Raw genomic sequence first — 24,245 nt, forward strand, 5'->3', positions numbered from 1 at the left:
CAGAGAGAAGGAGGGGGTCAAGCTATTTTCCTAGAGCACCTGAAGGCCAGACAAAGAAGAATGGATGGAAACTGACCAAGGAGACATTCAACCTGGAAATAAGGAGGAATTTTTGGACAATGAGAACAACCAATGGAACAGATGTTGCCTTCAGAAATTGTGGGAGCTTCATCACTGGAAGCTTTCAAAAAGAGACTGGACAGCCATCTGTTAGAAATGGTGTAGGGTCTCCTGCTTGGGCTGGGGTGGAGGGTTAGTCTAGATCACCTACAAGGTGCCTTCCAACTCATTTGTTAATGTCCAGACAAATGGAAAGCACCAATATTATTGGAACGTGGAAGGAGGAATGACTGTCCCAAATGGCCTGCTTAGAAAATTCAAAAGGTTTTTTTTGGGGGGGGGGGAGTCAGGGGGTCGATTTGGAAGTGGTGCTCAGTTGCTAAGAAGAAAATGGCAAAAATATGGAGAAATGGAAAGGAAATCCTGCCAGGAAAAAAGACCAAAGGGAGAGTTTTGGAAAATTAGGTTTCTAATGACAAGGCACCTCTTCTGCCTGGATGCCACTCCCAAGGCCCCCTTCTCAAGGGGAAGACCCCGTGGAGACCCCCGGATGGGGATGGCAGAGGCGCAGCCCAGAAGGGACCCTCACTCCGGATGCCTAGATGCCCCCCCACCAACCCCCTCGCCTTGCCTAGAGGGATCCAGGATGGGGGCAGGTGGAAGGTCGCAGCCGCAGAAGAGCCTCTTTACCGCCTCATGACTGAATTGGGCAGGGGGAGCGACAAGAATAACCCCACATTTCTAGGGACCCTCGCCCCCAGCCCCGTCTCCCCTCCGCGCAGGAGCAGAACGGGCCTCGACACCGCGCAGGCGCCAACTGGCTGACTGCAGAAGAACGATGCCGATTGGCCATTCAGGGGACGGCGGCCATTGGCAGACTCCTCGTTGGGCGGTCCCTAAAGAGGAACAGGAGCAGCTTCTAAAAAAGGGCGCGGAACTAGCTCCCGCCTCCACTTCCGGAACCAAATAGAGCCTGAGGCGATTAATTGATTCGGCTGCGGACGGTCTCGGATACGGGAAGGACGCAGAGTCTGCGTGGGCGTCGCTTGGAGAAGGGAGCGCGAGGCCTGGTCTGCCAAGCGGACGCTGTGAGGTGGCGAATGTATCAGCCTGCGGCCAGCCCGGATGAACAGTGGGAGGGGAGGCTTCGGCCTTCTTCCCCGGCCGGGCCTGGGTGGGGAGGAAGTCGTGACCCGCCTCTCTGTCGAGACCGGCAAAGGCAGGAAGAAAGCGCCGCCCGAGAGGAGGAGGAGAGCGGGCCCCGCGGAGCAGCCCTGCACGGTCCCGCCGCGGCTCCCCCGGAAGACGGTGGGGAAGCACCGGAAGGCCCCGGGCCTTCAGGAAGTATGAGCCGAGAGGGAACCTTGGAAAGGTCGCTGCCTGGTGGACGATGCGAGGAGGAGGAGACGGGCGGAGGGTCCTTCGAAAGACCCGGGAGTCCCCCAAGGATCCAAGAGGGAGAAAAGAAATATCAGTGCCCAGAATGTGAAAAATCCTTCACAAGAAAGGCCTATCTTAGAAAACATTTAACAATACACTCAGGAAAGAAACCTCACAAGTGCCTGGAGTGTGGAAAGAGCTTCAATCGTTTGGGAAACCTTTATACGCATCAAATGATCCACTCAGGAGAAAAACCATACGAATGCCTGGAATGCGGAAAGAGATTCAGTCAAAGGAGCAGCCTTGAAAGACATGAAAGGATCCACACTGGAGAAAAACCATACAAATGCCTAGAATGTGGAAAGAGCTTCAATGTGGTGGGAAACCTTTATACACATCAAAGATTCCATTCAGGAGAAAAGCCATATAAATGCCTGGAGTGTGGAAAGAGCTTCACTCTTAGTGGACATTTTCATACACATCAAAAAACCCACACAGGAGAAAAACCATATAAATGTCTGGAGTGTGGAAAGAGCTTTGCTGAGGGTGCACAGCTCAATGATCATCAAAGGACCCATACTGGAGAAAAACCGTACAAATGCCTGGAGTGTGGAAAGAGTTTCTGTGCGAGCGGTAATCTTTCTAACCATCGAAGGATACACACTGGAGAAAAACCATGCAAATGCCTTGAGTGTGGAAAATGCTTTACTGATGCTGGACACCTCCTTCTACATCAAAGGATTCACACTGGAGAAAAGCCATATGAATGCCTTGAGTGCGGAAAGAGCTTTACAGTGGCTGAACACCTCCGTCGACATCGAAGGATTCACACTGGAGAGAAACCATACAAATGCCTTGAGTGCGGAAAGAGCTTTACTGACGGGACACACCTCAATCAACATAAAAGGATTCACACTGGAGAAAAACCGTATAAGTGCCTGGTGTGTGGAAAGAGCTTCAGTCGGAAGGAACAGCTTTATATACATCAAGAAATCCACTCAGGAGAAAAATCCTATAAATGCCCAGAGTGTGGAGAATCCTTCACAACAAGTAGAAAACTCAGAAACCATAAAAAAATTCACCTGGGGGAAACCCCTAAAAATTAATGGAGAGTAGAAAAAGTTTGCTAAAATCTGTTCCAGTAAAAATTACAAATTTTACGCTCAGAAGCAAGTTTTTAAATGCACAGAGTGTGCTAAATCCTTCAGAACAAATGGCAATTCCAAAACCACCTAAAAATCCATATGGGAGAGAAACATGATGATTGTGGCTACAAATGCAGCCAGCAAATTTCTCAGCTCTGGATGATATGCACAAGGGTTTCTCTAGTGCTAAGAACTGTTTAAATACTTATCACAGACCTAATTACAAGCTAATAAGGTGCAGGTGTTGCTATTGCCCATTCAACCTGTGGATGTATACCAGCCCAAACCTTCAAGGATATGCAAACTTGGAAATAGAAACATTTTACTATTACTTTTATTATGGTTTGTTTAATGTCCTAACTTGTGAAGCCTAATAGTATTAATTTGAATCACATTAAATTTTTAAAACTATGCTGCATGATCATTATTTTCTGATGAAATTGACAACCTCTTGCAATTTTTGCAAAGGGTTCGTAAATCTTGGAGTCCAAGTGTATTCAATTCCACATACTGATACTATCACAAACATATTCAATCCATCATTGGGGCACTAACTGCAAAATATGTGGGCTGTAAACTCAAATAATATTAGTGCTGCAGGAAATACATTCCTTGCCTTAGCTATGTAAGAGCTCTTTGCTCATCCTTTCATATAACCTATACGGGCTTTCGAAATACCAATAGCATGTAGGACCAGCCCAGATACTTAAAATTCTAAACTTGTAATTTGGATTCCCTCAGTGTTCCATTGATGCTTTTTTGACTTTCATAGAAAGAGACAACTGGCAACCTTCAAAGGCCAACTAATGTTTGTTACCATAATAACAATGTCATTGAATATAAGAAAAGTACAACTGGGCCTGCTGAATGAAGTGGATAAATTGGAGGCAGGTGACCTGTTGGGGAATGTAGGTTAAATTCTACAAAGGCCACATCTAATGGGGTTCTTTATGATTATATCTCTCCATTATGAAAGAAAAGCCTGCATTTTGTTACCTGTTATGAGCCGTGGGGGCACAGTGGTTAGAGTGACAGTACTGCAGCCTACTTCTGCTGACTGCAATATGGCAGTTCAAATCTCACCAGGCTCAAGGTTGATTCAGCCTTCCACCCTTCCAAGGTGGGTAAAATGACGACCCAGGTTGTTTGGGGCAATAGAGAGGGCTGTAAATCAGTATATAAGTGCTATTGCTATTACCATCTTTATAGTCCTGCAGTTCCCTATCTGAAGGGCAGCTACAGATGTACAGAGGCCAACAAAGAGGAATACCCAAACCTAAGAAGCCCCGGATTAAGCATGCAAAGTTCTCTTAAGCATGTGGTTCTCACACTAGGCATGGTGCTTTTGGGGGAGAAATGAACAAATTAAGGAGAATTGCAAATGGGGAGGGCTTGCCCATGAAAAATAGATTGATGTAAGAATTGGTTCCATTTCTTCCTGAACAAGCGGCTGCTGATCCCATGAATTTGCACCCTCCAAATTCAGGCATTGCAAATTTGGCATGGAGCTGATAAGAACTTGATCCCTGAATTTGAGGGAAACTTTGACCTTTGCAAAGGAGCTTATCTGCCCACCCGAAAATAGAAATCTCCAAATAACAGGAAATGAAAATAGCATTTATTAAGGGGGAAACAAGTCTTTTATAGGGTACAGAAACATGATAACATACATTCAGTATATCTGATGTCTGTAAGCTAAACTCGGCATGGCCTCTTGGCCACCAGGCCATATGAGTGTGGCCTATGTGCACATCTGTGGGCGCACACCTCCCCACTTGTGCTATCGTTCTTGTCACAGTTGTTAAAATAAGAATCACTGCAGCTGTTACATTACTAATATAGTTGTTATGTGAATCTGGCTTCCCCATTGACTTTGCTTGTTCAAAAGTCACAAAAGGGGAACACATAATCCCGGAACACTGAAACTGTCAGAAGTGTGAGTCAATTGACAAGCATCCAAATTTTGATTGTGACCATGGGAATGCTGCAGTGGTTATAAATGTGAAAACGGTCAAGTCCCTTTTTCAGTGCAGTTATAATTTCAAATGGTCACTAAAGTCTAATTTAAGTCTAGGACTCCCTTATATTAAGGACTACCTTATATTAAGTCTACCTTACATTAAAAACATGTAGGAGAGCTGGCCGCTCCGCCCTCAGCATCCCTGCAGGCTGCAGAGCACTGTCTGGAAGTGCGCTATTTTCAAAGCGACTGCAAAAAATTGCCCATCTGAAATGCTTCCCACTTTTGGCATGGAGTCACCTGGTGCGCAGACAGAGAAGACCACACTCCGTACAACATAATCTCTATTGATTCCAGAAGGAGATCGACAGCAGACTTCCCCAATCTTTCTGGCACTGTGGACCGGTGGGGATAGGGAAGGGGGATGGCTCCACGCAAATTATCAGCAAATGGAGTGTGTGCACGTATTTTCCTGATCCTCACACAAGTGGGAATGTGCATGAGTGTATGTGTGTGTGCCATCACTTCCATGGCATGGTTCCAAACGGTTCATGACCCAGTAGTAAGTTGGGGCCCAGGGGATGGAACCCTTGATCTACAGTAAAAAGTGAGTGATCGGTGATGATGTTGGGGAGGAAGGTAATGGGACTCAGCAGGGTGGGAAGAAGGCTCAAAGCCTAAGGAGACGCTAAGGGTGGAGTGGAAAATGGAGGGAGACGGGCAGGGGGAATGCTGCACGGTACTTTGGCTCAGTGGGAGGGGAAATACCTGGTAGTGCTAAAGTGGATATAACTTTGAAACTGGGTTGTTGCTAAGCAACCAGTCAGAAGTCTAGAACTACCTGTAATTAATGCTGACAAACTCAGCCAGTGTGATTCTGGGTGGCATACCACATGAATGCACCAGGAATCAAAAGAAAAAAGAAACAACAAGCCAAAGTATAAACAGAAAATCTAGAGTCTGAAATCCAGATGGAAGAAGGGGTGGCTAAATTCCACAACCACTGAGTCTTCTTTGGCTAGAACCCAAACCTGCTGCAGATCCACAAGTCTTTTGAACGGTGGGAAGGAATCGGGACAGCCTCATTCAGTCAGCAGGATATGAATGTAAAATATAGGCTGTCTCAGTAAAATAATGCACTTATTTAATCCTCCCGCTGCCCATTTTGCTTGTGAATGAGACAAGGATGGGCTGGAGATTGGCCAAAGAGTCCCCGGAATTCTCCACTTCTCCTTGGAGGTAGCAGACGAGGTCAGGAGCCGTCGTCGTTGCTTCCTGTGGAATGTTCCCAGTAAGCTTCATGATAGCAGCTCTCCTGCATTCTTCGTAGAGCTCGTTTTCTGCAAGGAGATTCCACATCGGTTAGAGGAAGGAACACAAATGCTGCTTCCATCCAGCTAAAAACATATAGATGACCTCTGGCAGCCCTTTCTAATTTGTGGCATTTACCTGGCCTTGAAAGAGGCTGCAGCTGTATGATTTAATCTTGTTGACCTTCTAAGCAAAAGCAGCTGTGTATGAATATGGCATCTCCAGACAGCGTAGAGGCTTTGAACTTGCAAGGAATATTTTCACAACTGCAAAAATTATTAAATACAGAGGAAAAATTTGAGATAAAATTGGAATACTTGGAGTATATAACAATAAAATATGATGAAAAAACTGAGGATGTTTTTCAAATGCAAAATAAGAGGCCTGAAACTCAAAAACCCGAAATGGAAGATAAATATAAAGCGATTAAACTTGGTGATATTTATGGCAATTGGTTTATCTCTGGAAAAAGAAAGAATGGAATATTGAAAGAGGAATTAAATCAAGAGGAAATTTATTTCAAAGGGCAAGATTATAGAAGAAGAAAAAATTAAAGACTCTATGGACTATGAAATCCTATCTACAAAATATTTGATAACACTGCTGACAATCAATGATAAGCTGAACAAAGAAACAGAAAGGGCATCAAGACTACATGAGAGATCTTACAAACAAGGAGCTGCTAAGAGGAGTCTATACAGATTTGATTAAGAGGTTGTTTGGAGGACGGTTTCCACAAATGGCAGAAGATATGAGATTGTTTTGTTACTGGAAAGATACAGGTTGATAGATGGCAGAATATAATTTAAAACTAGCTAAACCTAGTTAAATTTAGTGACAATAGGTACAGTTAAATAAAAATTTGATAATGATACTAATGTATACAATGTGTAGTGTTATGATAAGCAATAATTGGATACGGATATTGAATGATACCCGTGAAGGGAAGGCTAGAAATTCTTTTGGATTATATATAAAGGTTAATAATAATAATAACAATAAAGAAATAATTAGACAGAGTTAAATTTTGATTACTAGGGGGAAAATGTTATGATATAGGAGATAGTCAAATAAAGCATAATGATATATATATATATATATATATATATATATATATATATATATATATATATATATATATATATATATATATATGCGTCTTTTTTGTCTCTTACAATCTGCCCTCACAACGCAAAACTCAGCAAGCTTTTGAAGTCTCTGCAACTTGACAAACTGTGATGGCTTCTCTAAGGAGCAACAAACAACATACTGCTTTTGGTCATCATTTTCCCCCCTTCGATCTTAAGATTAACAGATGGGTCCAAAAGATGGGTCTCTGCCTCTCCCATGGCACTCTTAGCTAACCTTGAAATCCCTAATGCTTGGCAGGGTCTTCACTCTGACATGGTGCCCTCCCCTCCCTTCAGGGGTCCTTGAATGCTGATCCAGGAAGACTCCTTCCCCAGGGAGTCAAAGCCCTTGTGACTCTGGACACACAGAAACAACAGAGCAAGTACTTCCCCTGTCCTTGTACCACAGAGACCATAGGAGACTCATCTCACCATTACTGTATAAATACCCAAGGCACCCAATCAACCAATGGAAAAGAAGTTATGGGAGCTTCATCACTGGAAGCTTTCAAGAAGAGACTGGATCTGTCAGAAATGGTGTAGGGTCTCCTGCTTGGGCTGGGGTGGAGGGTTAGTCTAGATCACCTACAAGGTGCCTTCCAACTCATTTGTTACTATCCAGACAAATGGAAAGCACCAATATTATTGAACATAGAAGGAGGAATGACTGTCCCAAATGGCCTGCTTAGAAAATTCAAAAGATTTGGAAGGTGGGGGGGAGTCAGGGGGTCGATTTGGAAGTGGTGCTCAGTTGTTAAGAAAAAATGGCAAAAATATGGAGAAATGGAAAGGATATCCTGCCAGGAAAAAAGACCAAAGGGAGAGTTTTGGAAAATTAGGTTTCTAATGACAAGGCACCTATTCTGCCTGGATGCCACTCCCAAGGCCCCCTTGTCAAGGGGAAGACCCCGTGGAGACCCCCGGATGGGGATGGCAGAGGCGCAGCCCAGAAGGGACCCTCACTCCGGATGCCTAGATGCCCCCCCACCAACCCCCTCGCCTTGCCTAGAGGGATCCAGGATGGGGGCAGGTGGAAGGTCGCAGCCGCAGAAGAGCCTCTTTACCGCCTCATGACTGAATTGGGCAGGGGGAGAGACAAGAATAACCCCACATTTCTAGGGACCCTCGCCCCCAGCCCCGTCTCCCCTCCGCGCAGGAGCAGAACGGGCCTCGACACCGCGCAGGCGCCAACTGGCTGACTGCGGAAGAACGATGCCGATTGGCCGTTCGGGGGACGGCGGCCATTGGCAGGCTCCTCGTTGGGCGGTCCCTAAAGAGGAACAGGAGCAGCTTCTAAAAAAGGGCGCGGAACTAGCTCCCGCCTCCACTTCCGGAACCAAATAGAGCCTGAGGCGATTAATTGATTCGGCTGCGGACGGTCTCGGATACGGGAAGGACGCAGAGTCGGGGGGGGGGGGGGGCGTCGCTCGGAGAAGGGAGCGCGAGGCGTGGTCTGCCAAGCGGACACTGTGAGGTGGAGAATGTATCAGCCTGCGGCCAGCCCGGGTGAACAAAGTGCGGCCGGGCCTTGGTGGGTAGGAAGTCGTGACCCGCCTCTCTGTCGAGACCTGCAAAGACAGGAAGGAAGCGCCGCCCGAGAGGAGGAGGAGGAGGAGAGCGGGCCCCGCGGAGCAGCCGTGCACGGTCCCGCCGTGGCTATCCCAGAAGACGGTGGGGAAGGACCGGAAGGCCCCGGGCCTTCAAGAAGGATGAGCCGAGAGGAAACCTTGGAAAGGTCGTTGCTTGGTGGGCGATGTGAGGAGGAGGAGACGGGCGGAGGGTCCTTCGGAAGACCCGGGAGTCCCCCAAGGATCCAGGAGGGGGAAAAGAAATATCAGTGCCCAGAATGTGAACAATCCTTCAGAAGAAAGGACTATCTTAAAAAACATTTAACAATCCACTCAGGAGAGAAACCTCACAAGTGCCTGGAGTGTGGAAAGAGCTTCAGTCGTTTGGGAAACCTTTATACGCATCAAATGATCCACTCAGGAGACAAACCATACGAATGCCTGGAATGCGGAAAGAGATTCAGTCAAAGGAGCAGCCTTGATAGACATGAAAGGATCCACACTGGAGAAAAACCATACAAATGCCTAGAATGTGGAAAGAGCTTCAATGTGGTGGGAAACCTTTATACACATCAAAGATTCCATTCAGGAGAAAAGCCATATAAATGCCTGGAGTGTGGAAAGAGCTTCACTCTTAGTGGACATTTTTATACACATCAAAAAACCCACACAGGAGAAAAACCATATAAATGTCTGGAGTGTGGAAAGAGCTTTGCTGAGGGTGCACAGCTCAATGATCATCAAAGGAGCCATACTGGAGAAAAACCGTACAAATGCCTGGAGTGTGGAAAGAGTTTCTGTTTGAGCGGAAATCTTTCTAAGCATCGAAGGATCCACACTGGAGAAAAACCATATAAATGCCTGGAGTGTGGAAAGAGTTTCAGTGAGAGCGGAAGTCTTTCTAAGCATCAAAGAATCCACACAAGAGAAAAACCATATAAATGCCTTGAGTGTGGAAAGAGTTTCTGTTTGAGTGGTAATCTTTCTAAGCATCAAAGGATCCACACTGGAGAAAAACCATATAAATGCCTTGAGTGCGGAAAGAGCTTTACTGAGAGTGGACACCTCTATCGACATCAAAGGATTCACACTGGAGAGAAACCATACAAATGCCCTTAGTGCGGAAAGAGTTTACTTGATCAACGTAAAAGGATTCACACTGGAGAAAAACCGTATAAATGCCTAGTGTGTGGAAAGAGCTTCAGTCGAAGGAACAGCTTTACAGACATCAAGAAATCCTCTCAAGAGAAAAATCATATAAATGCCCGGAGTGTGGAGAATCCTTCACAACAAGTAGAAAACTCAGAAACCATCAAAGAATTCACATGGGGAAAAACCCCTAAAAGTTAATGGCGAGTAGAAAAAGTTTGTTAAAATCTGTTTCAGTAAAAATTACAAATTTTCCACTCAGAAGAAAGTTTTTAAATGGACAGAGTGTGCTAAATCCTTCAGAACAAATGGAAATTCCAAAACCACCTAAAAATCCATATGGGAGAGAAACATGATGATTGTGGCTACAAATGTAGCCAGCAAATTCCTCAGCTCTGGATGATATGCACAAGGGGTTCTCTAGTGCTAAGAACCTGCTTAAATACTTATCACAGACCTAATCACAAGCTAATAAGGCACAGGTGTTGCTATTGCTCATTCAACCTGTGGATGTATACCAGCCCAAACCTTCAAGGATATGCAAACTTGGAAACAGAAACATTTTACTATTACTTTTATTATGGTTTGTTTAATGTCCAAACTTGTGAAGCCTAATAGTATTAATTTGAATCACATTACAATTTTTAAAACTATGCTGCATGATCATTATTTTCTGATGAAATTGTCAACCTCTTGCAATTTTTGCAAAAGGTTCCTAAATCTTGGAGTGCAAGTGTATTCAATTCCACGTACTGATACTATCACAAACATATTCAATCCATCATTGGAGCACTAACTGCAAAATATGTGGGCTATAAACTCAAATAATATCAATGCTGCAGGAAATGCATTCCTTGCCTTGGCTATGTAAGAGCCCTTTGGTCATACTTTCATATAATGTATACGGGCTTTCGAAATACCAATAGCATGTAGGACCAGCCCAGATACTTAAAATTCTAAACTTGTAGCAATAGCAATAGCAGTTAGACTTATATACCACTTCATAGGGCTTTCAGCTCTCTAAGCGGTTTACAGAGTCAGCATATTGCCCCCAACAACAATCCGGGTCCTCATTTTACCCACCTCGGAAGGATGGAAGGCTGAGTCAACCCTGAGCTGGTGAGATTTGAACAGCCGAACTGCAGAACTGCAGTCAGCTGAAGTGGCCTGCAGTGCTGCATTTAACCACTGCGCCACCTTGTAATTTGGATTCCCTCAGTGTCCCATTGATGCTTTTTTGACTTTAGTAGAAAAAAACAACTAGCAACCTTCTATGGCCAACTAAGGTTTGTTACCATAATAACAATGTCATTGAATATAAGAAAAGTACAACTGGGCCCGCTGAATGAAGTGGATAAATTGGAGGCAGGTGACCTGTTGGGGAATGTAGGTTAAATTCTACAAAGGCCACATCTAATGGGGTTCTTTATGATTATATCTCTCCATTATGAAAGAAAAGCCTGCATTTTGTTACCTGTTATGAGCCGTGGGGGCACAGTGGTTAGAGTGACAGTACTGCAGCCTACTTCTGCTGACTGCAATATGGCAGTTCAAATCTCACCAGGCTCAAGGTTGATTCAGCCTTCCACCCTTCCGAGGTGGGTAAAATGACCCAGGTTGTTTGGGGCAATAGAGAGGGCTGTAAATCAGTATATAAGTGCTATTGCTATTACCATCTTTATAGTCCTGCAGTTCCCTATCTGAAGGGCACCTACAGATGTACTACAGATAGTCTATACATAGGAACATGTTATAGCCAAGTAGAAGCTGGCTGAAGGCTAAGAGGCAACAAAGAGGAATACCCAAACCTAAGAAGCCCCGGATTAAGCATGCAAAGTTCTTTTAGGCAAGAGGTTCTCACACTAGGCATGGTGCTTTTGGGGAAGAAATGAACAAATTGAGGAGAGTTGCAAATGGGGAGGCCTTGCCCATGAAAAATAGATTGATGTAAGAATTGGTTCCATTTCTTCCTGAACAAGCGGCTGCTGATCCCATGAATTTGCACCCTCCAAATTCAGGCATTGCAAATTTGGCATGGAGCTGATAAGAACTTGATCCCAGAATTTGAGGGAAACTTTGACCTTTGCAAAGGAGCTTATTTGCCCAACGAAAATATGAATCTCCAAATAACTCAGGCAATGAAAATAGCATTTATTAAGGGGGAATCATGTCTTCTTTATAGGGTACAGAAACAAATAACATACATTCAATATATTTGGTATGTCTGTAAGCTAACCTGTGGGCCATAATATCTAGGCCACCAGGACGTATGAGTGGCTGGCCTGTGTGTGCACATCTGTGGGCGCGCACCTTCCCATTCACAGTATTGTTCTTGTCTCAGTTAAAATAAGAATCACTGCGCCTGTTAAGTTACTAATATAGTTGTTACATGAATCCGGCTTTTCCACTGACCTTGCTTGTTCAAAAGTCACAAAAGGGGAACACAGCACCCCAGGACACTGAAACTGTCAGAAGTGTGAGTCAGTTGAAAAGCATCCAAATTTTGATTGTGACCATGGGAATGCTGCAATGGTCATAAATGCGAAAACAGTCAAGTCCCATTTTCAGTGCCCAGGGGATGGGACCCCTGATCTACAGTAAAAGGTGAATAATTGGTGATGGGGTTGGGGAGGAGGGGATGGGGGTGTGGGACTCAGCAGAGTGGGAGGAAGGCCCAAAGCCTAAAGTGACTCTAAGGGTGGAGTGGAAAATGGAGGGAGATGGGCAGGGGGAATGCTGCACGGTACTTTGGCTCAGTGGGAGGGGAAATACCTGGTAGTGCTAAAGTGGCTATAACTTTGAAACTGGGTTGTTGCTAAGCCACCAGTCGGAAGTCGAGAACTACCTGTAATTAATACTGACAAACTCAGCCAGTGGGATTCTGGGTGGCATACCACAGGAATCAAAAGAAAAAAGAGACAACAAGCCAAAGTATAAACAGAAAATCTAGAGTCTGAAATCCAGATGGAAGAAGGGGTGGCTAAATTAGACAGCTACTGCGTCTTCTTTGGCTGGAAGCCAAACCTGCTCCAGATCCCTAAGTTCTTCAGATGGTGGGAAGGAATCTGGACAGACTGATTCGGTCAGATGGATATGAATGTAAAATAAAAGTGTCTCAGCAAAATAATGCACTATTTAGCCCTCCCGCTGCTCATGTTGTTTGTCAATGAGACGAGGATGGACTGGAGATTGGCCGAAGAGTCCCCTGAAATGTCCACTTCTCCTTGGAGGTAGCAGACGAGGTCAGGAGCCTTCAGTGTCTGTTTTGTCGCTTCCCGAGGAATTTTCCCAGTAAGCTTTGTGATAGCGGCTCCTGCACTCTTCGTAGAGCTCGCTTTCTGCAAGGAGATTCCACATTGGTTTTGGAGGAAGGAACAGAAATGCTGCTTCCACCTGCCAGAGGACATCCAAAACAGGGACGACCTCTGGCAGCTCTTTCCAATTTATGGCATTTACTGTACCTGGCCATGAAAAGGCCAGAGGCTGCACCAGGGAGTTCAGCCCCTTCAGTGACTGGCCATTGAAATGGGGCTCAGCCATTCCTCCTCATGCCAAGCACCATGGCTTCCCCTCCGCTCTCCTGTCCTCAAAGGACCATGGATGTTTGGAGGCCAGGGCTGCAGGCGGGAGAGGCGTCTTTTTTTTCTCTTACAATCTGCTCTCACAACCCAAAACTCAGCAAGCTTTTGAAGTCTCTGTAGCTTGCTAAACTGCCATGGCTTCTCTAAAGAGCAGCAAATAATATGCTGCTCTTGGTCATAATTGTTTTTGCCTTTGGTTTTAAGATTAAAGATGGATCCAACAGGTTCTCTGCCTCTCCCATGATGGCACCCTTAGCTAACCTTGAAATCCCTAACGCTTGGCAGGGTCTTCACTCTGACATGGTGCCCTCCCCTCCCTTCAGGGGTGCTTGAATGCTGATCCAGGAAGACTCCTTCCCCAGGGAGTCAAAGCCCTTGTGACTCTGGACACACAGAAACAACAGAGCAAGTACTTCCCCTGTCCTTGTACCACAGAGACCATAGGAGACTCATCTCACCATTACTGTATAAATACCCAAGGCACCCAATCAACCAATGGAAAAGAAGTTATGGAAGCTTCATCACTGGAAGCTTTCAAGAAGAGACTGGATCTGTCAGAAATGGTGTAGGGCCTCCTGCCTGGGCTGGGAGAGTTGGACTAGATGACCTACAAGGTCCCTTCCAACTCTTTATTTGTAACTATCCAGACAAATGGAAAGCACCAATATTATTGGACCGTGGGAGGAGGAATGACTGTCCCAAATGGCCTGCTTAGAAAACTCAAAAGGTTTTTTTTAGGGGGGGGGGCGGTCGATTTGGAAGTGCTCAGTTGTTAAGAAGAAAATGCACAAAATATGGAGAAATGGAAAGGAAATCCTGCCAGGAAAAAAGACCAAAGGGACAATTTTGGAAATTAGGTTTATAATGACACCTCTTCTGCCTAGATGCCCCTCCCAAGGCCCCCTTGTCAAGGGGAAGACCCTGTGGAGATATCCGGATGGGGATGGCAGAAGCTCAGCCCAGAAGGGACCCTCACTCCGGATGCTTAGATGCCCCTCGTCGCCTTGCCTAGAGAGAGACCGCAGATGCGTTGTGCCTTATTTCAAGCTACTGAGGAACGACAGGAGGCTAATTCACAATAACTACCTATTTAACGTTAACAGGTAAACTAACAGGCTGCCTCTGTCTGACAGCTATTTATACCTACGGCTGTCAGACAGAACCAATCGGGAGCCTGCGATTCTCCCGCCAGCCTACCGGTGCGTCAGAGCCAATAGGAATTGCTCCGGGCTCGTTTGTAGCTGCGCAGTCACGCCCCCGAGGACTTAACAGGGGGAGTGGAAAAGTCGCAGAAGAGCCCCTTAAGCCGCGCATGACTGAATTGGGGCGGTGGGGGTGGGGAGAGAAGACCAATCCCACAGTTCAAGGGAAGCCCGCACCCCCGTCTCCCCTCTGCGCAGGCCCAGAACGGCCCTCGGCACTGCGCAGGCGTCAACTGGCTCACTGTGGAAGGCCGACAGTGATTGGTCTTTCAGGGGACGTCGGCGATTGGCAGGGGCCTCGTCCCTTAAGAGAATAGGAGCAGCTTCTAAAAAAGGGCGCGCAACTAGGTCCCGCCTCCACTTCCGGGATCAAAAAAGGCGGCTGAGGCGATTAATTGATTCGGCTGCGGACGGTCTCGGAGACGGGAAGGGCGTAGAGTCTGAGGCGGCGTCGCTCAGAGAAGGGAGACCGAGGCCGGGTCTGGCTACCGGACGCTGTTGGGTAGAGAATGTATCAGCCTCCGTCCTGCCCCGAAGGACAGTGTGAGGGGAGGCTTCGGCCTTCCTCCCCGGCCGGACCTGGGTCTCCACTGCGGGGAAGTGGAGAAAGTCGCGCCGTCCGAGAGGAGGAGGAGAGCGGGCCCCGCATGCCTCCGCCGGAAGAGAGTGGGGAAGGGCCGGGAGATCCCGGGCCTTCAGGAAGGATGAGCCGAGAGAGAAGCTTGGAAAGGTCGCTACCTGGTGGGAGATGCAGGGAGGAGGAAACGGGCGGAGGGTCCTTCGAAAGACCCGGGAATCTCCAAAGGATCAAGGAGGGAGGAAAGAAATATCAGTGCCCAGAATGTGAACAATCCTTCAGAAGAAAGGACTATCTTGAAAAGCATCTAAGAATCCACTCAGGAGAGAAACCTCACAAGTGCCTGGAGTGCGGAAAGAGCTTCAGTCATTTGGCAAACCTTTATAGGCATCAAATGATCCATTCAGGAGTCAAACCATATAAATGCCTGGAGTGTGGAAAGAGATTCAGTCAGAGGAGCAGTCTTGATAGACATGAAAGGATCCACACTGGAGAAAAACCATACAAATGCCTGGAATGTGGAAAGAGCTTCAATGTGGTGGGAAACCTTTATACACATCAAAGATTCCATTCAGGAGAAAAGCCATATAAATGCCTGGAGTGTGGAAAGAGCTTCACTCTGAGTGGACATTTTTATTCACATCAAAAAACCCACACAGGAGAAAAACCATATAAATGCCTGGAGTGTGGAAAGAACTTTGCTGAGGGTGCACAGCTCCATGATCATCAAAGGATCCATACTGGAGAAAAACCGTATAAATGCTTGGAGTGTGGAAAGAGTTTTAGTGTGAGCGGTAGTCTTTCTAAGCATCGAAGGATACACACTGGAGAAAAACCATACAAATGCCTTGAGTGCGAAAAGAGCTTTACTGATGCTGGACACCTCCTTCGACATCAAAGGATTCACACTGGAGAAAAACCATATAAATGCCTTGAGTGCGAAAAGAGTTTTACTGTGGGTGCACATCTCCGTCGACATCAAAGGATTCACATTAGAGAAAAACCGTAAATGTGCCTGGTGTGTGGAAAGGGCTTTGATCAGAAAGGACAGCTTTATAGACTTCAAAAAATCCACAGAGGAGAAAATACTATAAATGCCCAGAGTGTGGAGAATCCTGCACACAAGCAGAAAACTCAGAAGCCATCAAAGCATTCACATGGGGGAAAACAATGCACAGAGTGTGCTAAATCCTTCAGAACAAATGGAAATTCAAAACCACCTAAAATCAATTTGGGAGAGAAACATGATTGTGGCTACAAATGTAGCCAGCAAATTCCTCAGCTCCGAATGATATGCACAAGGGTTTCTCTAGTGCTAAGAACCTGCTTAAATACTTATCACAGACCTAATCACAAGCTAATAAGGCATAGGTGTTGCTATTGCTCATTCAACCTGTGGATGTATACCGTATTATCAGGCCAAACCTTCAAGGATATGCAAACTTGGAAACAGAAGCATTTTACTATTATTTTTATTATGGTTGGTTTAATGTCCTAACTTGTGAAGCCTGATGGTATTAATTTGAATTACATTAAAAATTTTAAAACTATACTGCGTGGTCATTTTCTTATAAAATTGTCCATCTCTTGCAATTTCTGTAAAGGGTTCATAAATCTATGCATGCAAGTGTATTCAATTCCACACACTGATACTATCACACATTCAATCCATCATTGGAGCAATGTGGCTGCAAAATATGTGGGCTATAAACTTAAATAATTTCATGCTGCAGGAAATACATTCCTTGCCTTGGCTATGTAAGAGCTCTTTGCTAATTATTTCATGCAATCTATATGGGCTTTCAAAATACCAATAGCATTTAGGACCAGCCCACATATTTAAAATTCTGAACTTGTAATTTGGATTCCCTTAGTGTTCCGTTGATGCTTTTTTTTTTACTTTAATAGAAACAACTGACAACCTTCTAAGGCCAACTAAGGTTTGTTACCATAATAACAATGCCATTGAATATAAGAAAGCTAGTGGGCCCACTCAATGAAGCAGGTAAATTGGAAGCAGGTGACCTGTTGGGGAATGTAGGTTAAATTCTACAAAGGCCACATCTAATGGGGTCCTTTTTAATTATATATCAATTATGAAAGAATTGACTATGAGAAGCATAAAAAGAATGGTAGAACACTTAAAATAAAAGACTGCATTTTGTTCTCTACATAATCTTACAATTCCTTATTTCGGGAGTTAGTACACAATGTATTACAGACTCTGCAAAAATATGTCATAGTCAAGGACAAGTTGGTTGAAGGCTAAGGCCAGCAAAAATAGGAACATCCAAACCTGAGGAGTCCCAGATTAAGCATGCAAAGCTGACAGGTAGAGGTTTACATAGCTTAACAAGGGACTTTGTAGGTCATCTAGTCCAACTTCCTGCCCAAGCAGGATACCCTATACCCTATTTCTGATAACAGCCCAGTCTTCTTGAAAGCTCGCACTTCTGAAGGCAACTTCTGTTCCATTGGTTTTTACTGTCCGAATTCTCAAACGGCATCATGCTTCCTGGGAAGAAATGAATCAATTGGACAGTGGTGCAAACTGGGGTATGGCTTGCACATAAACAAATTTGATGAAGGTTGATGTAAGAATCATCTCCTTTTCTTTCTGAACTGGTTGGTGATCCCATGAAATTGTATCCTTCAAACTTGGCCATTGCAAATTTGGCATAGAGATGATAAGAACTTGATCACTGCATTTGAGAGAAACTTCGATCTTTGCAAAGGAGTTTATTTGCCGACCCAAAAATACAACTCTCCAAGTAACTCAGGCGAAGAAAATAGCATTTATTAAGGGGGAATCAAGTGTTTTATACAGTACAGAAACAAATAATCGTATATTCAGTATATTTGGTATTTCTCTAAGTCAATGATGAAAGATAACATTTCATGTGAGACTTGAGCAGCAGAAAACATGGTGCCCCAACCTGTGGCCATGGCCATGGCTTCTTGGCCATCAGTCCATGGAAGTGGCTGGCATGTGCACGCACATCTGCGGGCGCACACCTCCCCACTCGCGCTATTGTTCTTGCCACAGTTGTTAAGAATCACTGCAGCTGTTAAATTACTAATATGGCTGCTAATTGAATCTGGCTTCCCCATTGACTTTCCTTGTTACAAAGTCAGAAAAGGGGAACACATCACCCCACATCACCCACCAGTTCCATGGCCCGGTTCCAAATGGTTCATGGCCCAGTAGTGGGTTGCAGATCAGAGGATGGGGACCCCTGATCTACAATAAAAGGTGAGTAATTGGTGATGGGGTTGGGGAGGAGAGTGTGGGACTCAGCAGGGTGGGAAGAAGGCCCAAAGCCTAAGGAGACGCTAAGGGTGGAGTGGAAAATGGAGGGAGACGGGCAGGGGGAATGCTGCAGAGTTCTTTGGCTCAGTGGTAGGGGAAATACCTGGTAGTGCTAAAGTGGCTATAACTTTGAAATTGGATTGTTGCTAAGCAACCAGTCAGAAGTCTAGAACTACCTGTAATTAATGCTGACAAATTCAGCCAGTGTAATTCTGGGTGGCATACCACATGAATGCACCAGGAATCAAAAGAAAAAAGAAACAACAAGCCAAAGTATAAACAGAAAATCTAGAGTCTGAAATCCAGATGGAAGAAGGGGTGGCTAAACTCCACAGCCACTGAGTCGTCTTTGGCTGGAAGCAAAACCTGCTGCAGATCCCTAAGTCCTTCAGATGGTGGGAAAGACAGAGATGTAAACTCATCATTTGTTAATATCCAGAGAAAGGGAAAGCAGCAACATTATAGGAATGTGGAAGGAGGAATGACACTGTCCCAAATGGCCTGCTTAGAAAATGTAAAAGATTGGGGGGAGTCGGGGGGGGGGTCGGTTTGGAAGTGATGCTCAGTTGTTAAGAAGAAAAATGCACAAAAATATGGAGAAAGGGAAAGGAAATCCTGCCAGGAAAAAAAAAGACCAAAGGGACAATTTTGGAAAATTAGGTTTATAATGACAGGCACCTCTTCTGCCTGGATGCCCCTCCCAAGGCCCCCTTGTCAAGGGGAAGACGCCGTGGAGACCCCCGAATGGGGATGGCAGAGACGCAGGCCAGAAGGGACCCTCACTCCGGATGCCTGGATGCCCCCCCCTCTAGGAAAATAGCCCGGATGGGGGGGGGGTGGAAAAGCCGCAGGCGCAGAAGAGCCCCTTAATGACTGAATGGGGGGAGGGGGAGAACGCCCCTACCCACCCACGACCTTTCCTCCGCGAAGGACCAGGATGGGTCTCGGCACCGCGCAGGCGCCATCTGACTCCCTGCGGAGGGACGATGCCGATTGGTCGTTTCGGATGGGGCGTCGATTGGCAGCAGCCTCGTTGAGGTGGTCCCTAAACAGGAACAGGCGGAGCTTCTAGTAAAAGGCGCGCAACTAGGTCCCGCCCCCACTTCCGGGATCAAATAGGTTGCTGAGGCGATTAATAGATTCGGTTCCGGACGGTCTCGGAGGCGAGAAGGGCGCAGAGTTTGAGGGGGTGTCGCTCGGAGAAGGGAGACGGAGGCCTGGTCTGGAGGCCAGGAGGGACAGTGAGTGGCGGAAACTTCGGCCTGGGCTTCCCCTGCCGAGAAAGGAACGCAGCCGTGACTAGCCTCTCTCTCTCCCCTGCAGGAGGACGGAGGAGCCCGGCGGGAAAGGAAGGAAGCGCCTCACGATAGCAGGAGGTGGAGCACGGGTCCCGCGGGAAGCCCTGCCCGATTCCGCTGCTACTTCCCCGGAAATGGTGGGAAAAGGCTGGGAGGCTCCGGGGCCGCAGGAGCGATGAATCGAGAGGGAATCCCGGAAAGGGGGCTGCCTGGAGGGCGATGCGGGCAAGAGGAAAAAGGCGGAGGGTCCTTCGGAAGATCCGGGAGGCATCAAAAGATCCAGGAGGGAGGAAAGGAATATCAGTGTCCGGAATGTGAAAAATCCTTCAAAAGAAACGACCATCTGGAAAGCCATCTAAGAATCCACTCAGGAAAGAAACCTCACCAGTGCCTGGAGTGTGGAAAGAGCTTCAGTCATTTGGGAAACCTTTATAGGCATCAAAGGATCCATTCGGGAGACAAACCATTTGAATGCCTGGAGTGTGGAAAGAGATTCAATCTGAGGGAAAGCCTTTATAGACATGAAAGGATCCACACTGGAGAAAAACCATACAAATGCCTGGAATGTGGAAAGAGCTTCAGTGTGGTGGGAAACCTTCATACACATCAAAGATTCCATTCAGGAGAAAAGCCATATAAATGCCTGGTGTGTGGAAAGAGCTTCACTCTGAGTGGACATTTTCATACACATCAAAAAATCCACGCAGGAATAAAACCATATAAATGTCTGGAGTGTGGAAAGAACTTTACTGAGGGAGGACAGCTCCATAACCATCAAAGGATCCATACTGGAGAAAAACCATACAAATGCCTGGAGTGCGGAAAGAGTTTCAGTGAGAGCGGAAGTCTTTCTAAGCATCAAAGGATCCACAGAAGAGAAAAACCACATAAATGCCTGGAGTGTGGAAAAAGCTTTACTGTGAGTGGACAGCTCCATAATCATCAAAGGATCCACACTGGAGAAAAACCATATAAATGTCTTGAGTGCGGAAAGAGCTTTACTGAAGGTGGACACCTGCGTCGACATCAAAGGATTCACACTGGAGAAAAACTACATAAGTGCCTGGTGTGTGGAAAGAGCTTCGGTCAGAAAGGACAGGTTTATAGACATCAAAAAATTCACGCAGAAGAAAAATCCTATAAGTGCCTGAAATGTGGAGAATCCTTCACAACAAGCAGAAAACTCAGTAATCATCAAAGAATTCACATGGGGGGAAATCCCTAAAATTCATGGAGAGGAGAAAAGTTTCAGTCAAAATTTGTTTCACTCAAAATTCTAAATTTTACACTCAGAAGAAAAGGCACAGAATGTGCTAAATCCTTCAGAATAAATGGCAATTCCAAAACCACCTAAAATCCATATGGGGGAGAAACAATGATTGTGGCTACAAACGTAGCCAGTAAATTCTGCAGCCATGGATGATATGAATAAGGGTTTCTCTAGCACTAAGAACCTGCTTAAATACTTATCACAGACCTAAATACCATCCAATAAAGCACAGGTGCGGATATTGCCCATTCAGCCTGTGGATGCATACCATATCGCAGTCAGTGTTGGTCGGAGGACAGAGGTCGACTCCTAGGCCCCTCAATTATGGGGTGCTGCAGGGGTCGGTCCTGTCCCCCCTCCTATTTAACATCTACATGAAGCCACTGGGTGAGATCATTCGCCGGCACGGGATTAAATATCACCAGTACGCGAACAACACTCAGTTGTACCTGTCCGCCCCGTGCCAACTCAGTGTAGCGGTGGAAGTGATGTGCCAGTGCCTGGAAGCTGTTAAGGTCTGGATGGGAGCGAACAAACTCGCGCTCAATCCTGAAAATACCAAATGGCTGTGGATGCTGCCCCCTAAGGACAGTCCATCTAGTCCGTCCTTAAGCCTGGGAGGAGAGAATTTGCTCCCCTCAGAGAGGGTCCGCAACTTGGGAGTCCTCCTGGACCCGCAGCTGACTTTGGAACATCACCTGTCGGCTGTGACCAGGGGTCCTTTGCCCAGGTTCGCCTGGGGCACCAGTTGCAGCCCTATTTGGACCGGGAGGCACTTCAGACAGTCACTCACGCCCTTGTCATCTCAAGACTGGATTACTGTAATATGTTCTACTTGGGGCTGCTCTGAAAAGTGTTCGGAGACTACAATTAGTCCAGAAAGCAGCCGCACGAGCGATATTGGGTGTACCAAGGTACACCCATACTACACCTATCCTCCGCGAGCTGCACTGGCTTCCCATTGGTCTCCGAGCACGATTCAAGGTGCTGGTTATCACCTTTAAAGTCCTACATGGCCTAGGACCTGGATACCTGCGAGACCGTCTCCTGCCACATACCTCCCTTAGACCAATAAGATCGCACAGGATGGGCCTTCTCCGGGTGCCTTCAGCGGGACAATGCCGGCTGGCAACACCTAGGAGTAGGGCCTTCTCTGTTGCCGCTCCGGCCCTATGGAATGAGCTGCCCCCAGAGATCCGGGCCCTACCTACTCTTATGGCCTTCTGCAAAGCTATTAAAACCTGGCTTTTCCGGCAGGCCTGGGGCTGTTGACCTCTTGATTGAGGTCCGCCCCCCCCCCCCCCCCGGATTGGGTGTATGTTGTGCTTTTCCTTAACTTTGTTGTATCTCACTGTTTTAATTCTTTTTTAATAATCTTTCATTTCTGTAAGCCGCCCGGAGTCCTTCGGGATTGGGCGGCCTAGAAATTCAATAAATGAAATGTAATGAATTATGAACCGAAACCTTCAGGGATATGCAAACTTGAGAACAACCATTTTACTATTATTTTTATTATGATGGTTTGTTTAATGTCCTAACTTGTGAAACCTAATAGTATTAAGTTGAATCACATTAAAAAATTTAAAAGTATGCTACATGGTCATTATTTTCTTACAAAATTGTCCACCTCTTGCAATTTCTGCAAAGGGTTCGTAAATCTTGGAGTGCAAGTGTGTTCAATTCCACATACTGATACTATCACAAACCAATCCATCATTGCAGCAATGTGGCTGCAAAATAAGTGGGCTATAAACTCAAGATCAGAGATATAAGAGGAATATCACTTTCTGACTAAGAGTTTGATCAAAAAAAAGAGTGAGTTTTAGATGGATTTTTCCTGAGGGGATTTTGGTAAACTGGCAACAACAAATGTACAGACTAGATACACTAGAGAAAGCAGAATTATTTTATGAACATCATATAGCAGCACAGGAGGGAATGCTGGTAAGAGAAGAAGGAGGAGCTAAATGCCAGGAAGCTAAGGGAAAAGATCAAAAGGAGATGGAGAAAGAACAGGAAGAGAAGGAGCAAGGGCCAAAGAGACAAAGGAGGAGAGGGAGCTAAGAATGACTAGATCAGCGAAACCTATAAACCAATGAAATGGAGGAAGAAATAAAAGTAATCTCCATTAATATAAATGGATTAAACTTGGCAATAAAAAGAACATTTAACAAATTAGAGATATTGAAATTGGACATTAAATGGTTATAGGAAGTACATATTAGAAAGCAACACAGAAAAATTTTGGAATAGGAAAAACTAGGTAACATATACGACTCTGGCTGACCAAAGCAAAAAAGGGAATAGCATTATACATTAAAAGACAATATAATGAAATAAAATTTTTGAAGATGGGGAGGGGAGAATACTGCACTGTCTGGAAGTGAACGCTATTCAAAGTGGCTGCAAAAAATTGTCCATCTGAAATGCTTCCCACTTGGCATGGAGGCACATGGTGCAGGGACAGAGAAGATCTCTCTCCGTCCCCAACATGATCTCTTGATTCCAGAAGGAAATCTAAAGCAGAGTTCCCCAATCTTTCTGGCTCTGTAGACTGGTGGGGGAAGGGGGAAGGGATGGTTCCACGGGAATGGCCAGCAAATGGAGTGCGTGTGCACATACTTATCTGCTGCTCACACAAATATGTGTGTGTGTGTGCATGCACACTCACCCATCGGTTTCAAACAGTTCATGGCCTAGTAGTGGGTTGCGGCCCAGGGGATGGGGACCCCTGATCTACAGTAAAAGATCAGTGATGGGGTTGTGGAGGAGGTCAATGGGACTCAGCAGGGTGGGAAGAAGGCCCAAAGCCTAAGGAGACTAGGGGTGGAATGGAAATTGGAGGGAGACAGCCAGGGAAATGCTGCAGAGTTCTTTGGCTCAGTGGCTTTGCTTGTTCAAAAGTAACAAAAGGGGAACACATCACCCCAGGACAGTGAAACCATCAGAAGTGTGAGTCAGTTGACAAGCGTCCAAATTTTGATTGTGACAATGGGAGTGTTGCAATGGTCATAAATGTAAAAAAAAACCTGTCGTCCCTTTTTCAGTGCTGTTGTAACTTTGAACAGTCACTAAATAAACTCTAGGACTATCATATTAAGGACCACATTATATTAAAAACATGTAGAAGGAGAGCTGGCCGTTCCACCCTCAGCATCCCCGCAGGCTGCACAGCACTGTTTGGAAGTGAGCACTATTTTCAAAGCGGCTGCAAAAATTGTCCATCTGAAATGCTTTCCTCTTTTGGCATGGAGGCACTTGGTGCAGGGACAGAGAATATGTCCCACGGTCCCCAACATGATCT

General features: G+C 45.8%; 2 protein-coding genes, 1 long non-coding RNA gene and 1 pseudogene across 3 annotated transcripts; 3 read left to right on the forward strand and 1 right to left on the reverse strand.

Annotated features, from left to right (window-relative positions):
* The first annotated feature begins 1,003 nt into the window (after window positions 1-1,003).
* LOC148048514 (uncharacterized) lies at window positions 1,004-10,354 on the forward strand. Its single transcript, XM_087704531.1, is given in 2 exon segments — window positions 1,004-2,542; window positions 8,740-10,354. Coding segments are annotated over 2 exon segments (2,547 nt in total). The 5' UTR covers window positions 1,004-1,160; the 3' UTR covers window positions 9,905-10,354.
* Window positions 5,528-6,180, reverse strand: LOC148048515 (uncharacterized). Its single transcript, XR_015695462.1, has 2 exons — window positions 5,995-6,180; window positions 5,528-5,885 (listed from the first exon to the last, which is right to left on the reverse strand). It is a non-coding gene; the product is annotated as an uncharacterized LOC148048515 (long non-coding RNA).
* A 4,827-nt stretch (window positions 10,355-15,181) lies between the features above and the next one.
* Window positions 15,182-16,465, forward strand: LOC106547284 (uncharacterized; annotated as a pseudogene).
* Window positions 16,466-19,465: 3,000 nt separating this feature from the next.
* LOC106547285 (uncharacterized) lies at window positions 19,466-22,525 on the forward strand. The gene is made up of 2 exons (XM_087704529.1): window positions 19,466-19,614; window positions 19,697-22,525. Exon 2 carries the CDS (start codon window positions 19,847-19,849, stop codon window positions 20,894-20,896), a length of 1,050 nt encoding a protein of 349 aa, XP_087560655.1. The 5' UTR covers window positions 19,466-19,614; window positions 19,697-19,846; the 3' UTR covers window positions 20,897-22,525.
* The last annotated feature ends 1,720 nt before the right edge of the window (window positions 22,526-24,245 follow it).

The sequence above is a fragment of the Thamnophis sirtalis genome, unplaced genomic scaffold (assembly GCF_051295495.1).
Source record: "Thamnophis sirtalis isolate CommonGarterSnake01/CBP01778 unplaced genomic scaffold, rThaSir2_p1.2 scaffold_2, whole genome shotgun sequence".
Lineage (NCBI taxonomy): Eukaryota > Metazoa > Chordata > Lepidosauria > Squamata > Natricidae > Thamnophis > Thamnophis sirtalis.

Bases quoted from the DNA above. Each gene is read 5' to 3' on its own strand.
- LOC106547285 (XM_087704529.1), top strand. From the start codon at position 19,847: ATGAATCGAGAGGGAATCCCGGAAAGGGGGCTGCCTGGAGGGCGATGC.